The 8,861-nt window shown below is 39.6% G+C and overlaps 1 protein-coding gene across 1 annotated transcript; it reads left to right on the forward strand.

Annotated features, from left to right (window-relative positions):
• Positions 1-4,581: 4,581 nt before the first annotated feature.
• On the forward strand, positions 4,582-8,544 carry LOC104467610 (guanine nucleotide-binding protein G(q) subunit alpha-like; the record flags this gene model as incomplete). Its single annotated transcript, XM_010081441.1, has 2 exons — positions 4,582-4,735; positions 8,354-8,544. Coding segments are annotated over 2 exons (345 nt in total), but the record flags the coding sequence as incomplete, so codon positions are not given.
• Between the last annotated feature and the right edge of the window lie 317 nt (positions 8,545-8,861).

Consider the following 8,861-nt stretch of genomic DNA (forward strand, 5'->3'; position numbering starts at 1 on the left):
TCCAGATGGAGTCTCACAAGAGCAGAGTACAGGGAGACAATCACCTCCCTCAATCTTCTGGTCATGCTCTTCTTGATGCAGCCCAGGATGTGGTTGGCTTTCTGGGCCTATAGAAACTTTTCTTGTGGCCCTTGATGTCCCTGGCCAGATTGAATTCCATCAGGGCTTTAGCTTTCCTAACTTGATCCCTGGCTGCTCATACAGTTTCTCAGTATTCCTCCCAGGCTACCTGTCCTTGCTTCAGTCCTCTGTAGGCTTCCTTTTTTGTCTGGGTTTGGCTTCCTTTTTTGTCTGAGTTTGTCCAGGAGCTCCTTGTTCATCCATGCAGGCCTCCTGGCGTTTTTGCCTGACTTCCTCTTTGTTGGGATGCATGGCTCCTGAGCCTGGAGGAGGTGATCCTTCAATACTAAACCAGCTTTCTTGAGCCCCTCTTCCTTCCAGGGCTTTATCCCATGGGACTCTACCAAGCAGATACCTGAAAACCCCAAAGTCCGCTCTCCTGAAGTCCAGGGTAGTGAGTTTGGTGTGTGCCCTCCTCACTGCCCTGAGGATCTTGAACTCCACCATTTCATGGTCACTGTTTCCCAGGCTGCCCTTGAGCTTCATGTTCCCCACGAGCCCTTCCTTGGTGGGAACAAGGTCCAGCATAGCCCCTCTCCTTGTTTGCTCCTTTATCACTTGGAGAAGGAAGTTATCATCAACCCACTCAACGAACCTCATTCCTTGCTTAACGCTGTGCTGCATTGTCCCTCCAGCAGATATCGGGGTGGTTGAAGTCCCCTCCGAGGACCAGGGCTTGTGAGCGTGAGGCTGCTCCTGTCTGTCTATAGAGGGGCCTTATATCTTTGCTCTTCCTGGTCAGGTGCCCTGTAGCAGACTCCCACCGTAATGCCACCTGTCCCTGCCCTCCGTTTAATCCTGACCCATATGCTTTTGGTTGGCTCCTCATCCATCCCCAGGCAGAGCTCCATGCACTCCACCTGGTCACTGACATAGAGGGCAGCATCTGCTCCTCATCTCCGTGTCTGTCCTTCCTAAAGAGCCTGTGTCCTTCCACTCCAACACTCCAGTAGTAGGATCCATCCTGCCATGTCTCTGTGATGCCAGTGAGATCATAGCCCTGCAGGTGTGCACACATCTCTTAATTCCTCTGGTTTATTCCCCGTGCTACATGCATTTGCATAGAGGCACTTAAGTTGGGCCCTTGCTGAAGCTGATGTACTGGCTGGATTTCCTGATTGCTGCTCTTCAGGCCTGTGATGCTTCTGCAGGCTCTGGGAATCTGTTGCTGGCACTGGCGTCAAACTGGTAGGAGTGGGATGGATTGAGGTTCCCCTCTGCCAGCAACTTCAGTTTAAAACCCTCTTCACCAGGTTGGCAAGCCTGTGACCAAAGATCCTCCTCTCCTTCTCTGACTGATGGACCCCCTCGGCCCCCAGTACACCAGCAAGTTGCATGGTCCAAGTAGCTGAACCCCACTGTAGCTGTCCACCAGTCCTGTAATTGTTGACTTGCCAGATTTGACTGGCCCTTTCAAACCCCTTCCCCTTGACCAGGAGGAGTTATGAAAAAACTGCCTTCACTACAGAGTCCCTTACCACCTCTCCCAGGGCTCTGTAATCCTTCTTGATACTCTTCAGATCTCACTCCTGGCTGTATCACTGTTGCCCGCATGAAACAACAGCAGCAGATAATAGCCAGCGGGCTGTATGAGGCTTGGTGACATTCTTGATATGAGCCCCTGGTAAGCAGCACACCTCTCTGGAGAGTGGGTCAGGTCAGCAAATGGGTGCCTCCACACCTCTAAGAAGAGAGTCACCTACTGCTGTCACCCATCGCCTTTTCTTAATAGCACTGGTTGTTGTATGGGTAGGGATGCCTTACACAGCTCCAGCATCCCTTCTGATGTGACGCGTCTTCCCTCTTCAGTCTGCAGAGTGGTGAAGCAGTTCTGCAAGGGCACCTCGGGCTTTGGGGGAAGCCTCTTTCTCCTGATGGTCCTTGCTGTTGCAAGCTTCCATTCTTTTGCATTATTGGCCCCCCTCCCTTCTGTGTGTGCCAGTGAGGGAGTTTTTGGCTGTTTGGCCATGAGTTCTGACTGTACTAAAGACTACAGTGAAGTGAATGAGACTGGGATAATCTGGTAGTGTTTTATTGACTTGAGTTCCTGAACTATGTCTTTTTTCTAAAGGAGTTCAGCATTTGTTTCAGTTGTGTTAGATTGCACATATTGACCTTTCTGTAAATTTCTCAAGCCTGTATTCATTTCCTTTGCTATAACATTATTTAATTTAATGAAGCAGCTCTTCTGTGCTGCCTTCTTAGTAGTATTGTTTTTGGGCATCCCAGATTGGTTTTGAATTAATTGAACTATCTTTGAACTCATGGAAACCTCCTTCATCTCCGATCTGTTTGTTGAGTGGAATGCTTAGCAGATATCTTGTCAAGGAGATGTTTAAATCAGCTGCCTCAAGTCAAATCTGAAAGGACTTGAGACACATTTATAATAGGAAAAACGTGACTCTGTGGAATGCAATTCATATTATACAGAATTCGTAATTAATATTCGTAATACATACTCTTCTTACATTGAAGACACAGTATTTTGTTCTTGTGTATGTCTCCCGGTATTTTTAGGACACAGCACATACAGAGTTAATGTTGTAGGTGATAGGATACCAGAAACTGTTTAGGCATAATATCAATATCTTTTAGGCTGCATACTTTTTCTGCTTCGTCTTCTTTGGCATCTCTTTCAAAGACAAAATTAAAATGTGCTTTTGGTCTAATAACAATGTTTGCAAAACACAGTTTTCCTGAGTTGTCCTGGAGGAAGGATCATAAATTTATTCAAACCAATTTATTTATTTTTGTTTCTGGAATTCTGTGTTACGTATATACAAAAAAAAATCAGCATTAGAGATGAAAATATTGTAGCCATCTTGAAGGGTTTTTGTGGCAGGCAGGGACACTTACTCTAGATCAGTAATTTCTTTGTGTTTTCTGTGTACTTTTCTTACTGACAAGTTTTCAATAGCTTATAAATGTACTGTGAAAGAACACTGCTAATTGAGTCATGATGCTTTTTCACCTTCTGAATGTCACACTAGGAAATACCAGGTGCTCATAAGTTTAGATAAATATTTATAATTTAAACAGTAGTTTGTAAGTTTATGTTGCCTTCTCTTTTTCATTGCCTTTCTATAAAGCCTTGTTTAGAGAAGAAGCTATACAGCATGTTGAGAAGAAAACACAGATTAACAGTTAGTCTAAGGATTTAGGATTTATGCTCAGCTCTGTAGACGTTTCAGTTTTTCTTCTTTCTGAATGAAATCCTGGCACCACTGAAATTAATATGAGTCATAAGAAGTGACTGCAAGAAATCAAAGGTTTTACTCCTCTGCATTCATTTCTCAATTTATATATTCAGCTATTTATTTTCACCCACCACTCAAACATGCAGTAAAGTTTTATAACTTGCTTGAAGATTCTGTGGTGACATAAGAGACCAAACCATCAGCTTCTACAAAACAAAATTTTTTTAGGGTTTGTTTTTTGGGGTTTTTTGTTGTTTTTAAAGTTCTTATTCTTCATACTTATGTTGATCTCTTTAAAATGCAAGTTAATGCAAGTAAAGATACACTTACTGCAAAACTGAGTTATCTGACAGATTGTTGTATGGCTGAGTAATAGCAGAATCTGCAGGATTCACCTCCTTGCTGTTGTTCTCTGGAGCCCTGTTTGGTTGTGAAACAGGTGTTTTTCAGGGGGCTGCAGCTTTAAATAATACTAATAAAAGGAGTAAGTTAATTCCTTTGTTTTGAACTCAGTTTGTTCTGACTCTATTAACTACATCATGTCAGCGTAACAGTTCTTGAGAACTGTACCAAATCATAATTCTACAGACAGAAAAGTGATACAAATAGAACTGCAGACTTCACATGCATTTCAGCTATAATCCAGAGTGGTTTTCAGGAGCAGCTAAGCAATTAAAGTAAAGGCTAATCTAATTATACTAGAAACAAAGTCAGCAATTTACAGATTTTTAAGATTTTATGTCAGAAGCCTGTGGTGCTGATGAAATGTTCTCAGGTTCCAGATTTACTTGCAACTACTTTAAAGCTGATCTATATCTAAGAATTATCTAACTCTGCATTTTAAGTTCAGGATGGTCCTATAAAACAAATAATGTTCTTAAACCTTGAATTGCTTATTATGTCTTGTTGTGGTATACTTGTCCCTACCATGAATCACATGCATTTCAATACCCACCAGTTTGTTGGTCATAACTGTGCATGCTCAGACTTTACAAATGTACGTGTTGCAGCTTTCATGTTCATGACCTGTGTCTTAAAGAATAGTTATGCTTGAGCAGTTGAATTTGCAGAAGGAAAATGCCTGCATATCTAAGTGCTTACTTATTAATTGTAATTTAATTATTTGAACCTTACATATTGGTAGGAAGGTGAAAAATGTGAAATGGATCCATTTACCAAAAAAAAGTGAAATTGCATTAATTTATTTTTTAAAAAAAAAAAGTTATTTTCATGACCACCAAAATTCCACTCTTTTTTATTCCAGAATCGAATGGAAGAAAGCAAAGCACTCTTTAGGACAATTATCACATATCCATGGTTCCAGAACTCTTCAGTCATTCTGTTCTTAAATAAAAAAGATCTCTTAGAGGAGAAAATTATGTACTCCCATCTAGTTGATTATTTTCCAGAGTATGATGGTAAGTATAATGACATCAGAGTTCATGCTCTATATACGCTGCCATAATGACAAATTGTAATGGCCTTGTCCAAATGCTAGACAGATAGATCCTTTGATATATTTTGCTCTTAAAAAAAAAAAAAGGTGTTTTCCAATTTTCAATCATCTAAGTTTTTATAATGTGATTGAACTGTCGTGGGATTTTTCAGACTGCTAGGACTTCCTTTTATACTGTAATGAATTGTGGGTAGGATGGCAGAACCTTTCATGGGCAGTTATTGACTTTTAGATGAGTGTTGTATTAGCAGAGAACCACATTCTGTCTTTTTTATAAGTTGGGGTAAGGGCTTAAACTGAAGTATAAAAACTAAAAAGAAACAAAAATGCATTCCTCACTTTTACACATGGTCTCCCATACTCTTTTTTTTTTTTTTTTTTTTTGAGGTTTAGTTTTGTGTAAGGCTAAATATCTGAGGGGAAGTGTTATAAGCTCTCTGTGGCACTCAGAGAAACCAGTACCAGTCCTTCCACCCTTCCATTGTACCTGTTTTTTTCCTTTCTTTTAATTTTGCATTATTTATGTGAAGCTTAATGTGCTTGTCCATAAAAAAAGTTTGTGGATTGCACCGCTGTTTCTACTAAAACCATCCTTTTCAGAAAGTTCTCCGGAGGTAAAAAGCTGAGTATTTTGAAGTAACTGAGTGGAGGCTTTCATAATAGAGAAAAATCATACAATAAGATATGTAAAGAACTAAATGCTTCTATGTTGTTTTAAAAAAATTTGGTTTGTTCCACCAGGGAGTGAAGAGCATATTTGAAAGCAGAATAAAAGATTTAATTTTCCGTGTTCAAACATGGAGAGTAATAACAGGGAAAATTTACATTTGTTTCCTGTTTAAGGGGAAGGAAACAGTGTAACAGGGTGCAGCATCAGACCATATAATTTATGAACCTGTGTAAGTTTAGTTTCATAGTGCTATGCAGAAGAGAACTGGCGTTTTAATAGAAGTACACTCATTCTTTTGAAGTTATTTTGAATGACAGTTTCTGCAGGTGACCTGCTGAAGGTGAGTTCTTTTATCACCACTCAAGTGATGATAAAGCCTATGTTAAATGCTTATCCAAAAAAACCAGACAAAACTCAACCCACTCAACTCAGCTCAGATAAACTCTCTTTTCTCCTGTTCTTTGCCATTGGTGAGGGAAAAAAATATGAGGGACTGGTAGGGCTGTTGAAGTCAAGACCTGGAAGTCTTCAAGAGTCTTTGTCTCTTAATTCTGCAGATCTTGCTGGACGTAACTCCATAGACAGGCTTATGATTTGATTTATGCTGGTGGCAGTGTGCGGTCTATGGCTTGCAGAAGTCACCGTGTGGTCCCCTCTTTTGTCCCAGCACACGGGAGATGTGAGAGGTGGGAAGATTTGAGGAAGGGATCAGAATTAGGTATTCTTCAGCTGGATCATTTCTCCAATCTGTTTTCCCGGAAGAGAGAAAACAGCATAGCGATGACATCTGCTAGCCAGGATGGCAAATCGGACTGATTAAGCTAAGCAGTTCTGCTGCACAGTATATTGTAACAGCATTGGAAGGGAGACTGAGGCATGCTCAGGGGTCAGTGTATCGCATGAAGACATCCTGCATGGCTGGTACTAGAAGCCTAAGTCACAGACTGGAATGAAGAGCTGGAAGAAGGAGAGAGGACAAAGACAAAAAAGGGCCATAGTTGGGAGAAAAAGAAGATAAAAATATTGATGTAGTACTTCTTACGTAGAACTTGCACGTATCATGTAGAGACACTCTGAAAACTGCTGATTAGGGAGCAGTGGACAAGAAACCAACTGATTTATTCATCAGTTATTTTCCAAGTCTCCATATTATTTAGATCACAACCACTTTGCAGTCTAAATTTATCATTGACTGATTCAATTTTTTTCTGAATCCCTGAGGTCATAAATGTTCATTGTAACCTCAGCTTTCCATACTTGATCTTCAATCAAATGAAAATTTAAATTACATGATAGTCAGTAGAGGTGTCATTAGGTTAAGCAAAGTTGCATACAGGCTTTGAATAGTGCAGTAGATTTTGAGAGAGTGCTATGTCTAGCTACTGTGAAACTGTTTAACAAAATTCTAGAAAGTTGATTAAAACAGTAAGTGGTTTATTGTTGTCTTTGAAAGTCTAAGCATTTTATTAAAATTCTTAAATATTGCAAATTTATTCATGACAGTGTGAGACATTGTTTCTGCTGTTTCTGTAGAGTCTGGGTGACAAAGCCAAAGGCTAGACCCTGCTGCGTTTTAGAAGGTGTAGAAGTGTTGAACAGTCCTCTGTCCTGCTCCAGAGAGCTTATGATCTGCTTTCATCCATAAATCTCAGGAAATGTGTAATCTCTATGTGTGTGTCTATGTACAAATATGTACGTATATGTGTATACACATACTGCAGAATCTCACTCCCCTTCCACATAGATTTGCAGCACACAAGAAAGTATGTGATTTCTCTTCCATGCATTCCTTGCCTAAATTTTATGCAGTTGTCCAAATTGGAAATGTTCACAATTGTAAGCTTGAAGTATTAAAAATAAGGTTTATTATCCAATTGTTGAAAAATATGTGGGCATGGGCCCCAAAGTACAAATTTCTTAACTACTGAAGGATGGAGCTACATATAACAGCTGAGTGCTGATATTTATATTGCGATGTAACAAGACCAGGAGTACTGAAGAGAATAAGAGGAGGTGGCAGCACAGTAAACATCTGTTTTGGGAAAACCCACATTCCAGAAACAGGAAAGCAAGGGAATAATGGCCTTCAGAAATGGCACTGGAATAATGGAACAGAATTCAACAGCTTGTGGCCAATATTCTTGCTTCTCCACTGCTCTTTTGTCTGTGAACATGAATGAATCCTCACTGTTCCAGGCTGGAAGTCATTACCTTCTGTCTTCTGTAAAGCTGAACGTGTGGTTTGGTTACATAGACTGCATCCTTCTGAGAATTACAACTTTAATTTAGATCTGATAGGATCATTATCATACATAATTTAGATAACAAGTGATTTGTTAGAACAAGAGCCTTTTGCAATCAAACAGCTTCAGCTGGAGAGCATGTGTATTTCATTATCACCAAAGTAAATGAAGTTGCATTGGTGGCAGTGTCAGATCAGTTCAGGATGTAACTTCATTATGCTACCTGTTAAAATCCTCATAAAACTAGTAAAATGTTGCAGTGTTAAAATAATTTAAATATAATTAAATATAGTAGGTGTAGATGGAACATTCACAAATTTTACTAACATTTTTGAAGATTTATTAGTATAACTAGTTTTTCGTTTTTCATTCCATGCAGTTAAAAAACACTTGTTTGAAACATTGTCTTACTGAAGAAAGAGGGTAGTCAGCAAAAAGAGCAGCTTTGACATGATTGCTCTGACTGGATGAACTTCAGAAATTTCCTTCCATCTTTATTTTTCATAGTTCCTACCAGGAAAAAAAGTAGCCTTTATATTGATTAGTAAAAAGTTCCCTGTCTTTTCTCATGGGAGGACCACAGACTGACCCTTTGCTGTTTTCTGTTAAAGAAGTTCAAATATAGAATTGATTTTAAGAAAACTGACTTTCTCTTCTTGATTATCAGGACCACAGCGGGATGCACAAGCAGCACGAGAGTTCATCCTGAAGATGTTTGTAGACCTGAATCCAGACAGTGATAAAATTATCTACTCCCACTTCACATGTGCTACAGACACAGAGAATATCCGCTTCGTCTTTGCTGCTGTCAAGGACACGATCCTACAGTTAAACCTGAAGGAGTACAACCTGGTCTAGGGGGCCCTCCAAAACCAACTTCGCGTGATTAAAGATACACAAGAGGGACTGTATTAATCTGTGAAAACAATTTGCATAATACTAATTTATTGCTGGCCTGGACTCTGTAAATGTCCACAGAGTTTGTAGTTAATATTATGATTTTATTTAAACTATACGGAGGAAAACCAAAAGATGCTGAAGTACATTCACAGCACATTTCCTCATTTTTTAGGCAAAACCTTGTGACTCAATGTGTTTTAAATTCTCAGTCGTACATTTACAAAAGATAGCAATTCTTTGCTACTGAAGCAAAATCAATCTGGTTTCCTCTTTCC

Source organism: Pterocles gutturalis, unplaced genomic scaffold (assembly GCF_000699245.1).
Source record: "Pterocles gutturalis isolate BGI_N339 unplaced genomic scaffold, ASM69924v1 scaffold26154, whole genome shotgun sequence".
Taxonomy (NCBI): Eukaryota; Metazoa; Chordata; class Aves; order Pterocliformes; family Pteroclidae; genus Pterocles; species Pterocles gutturalis.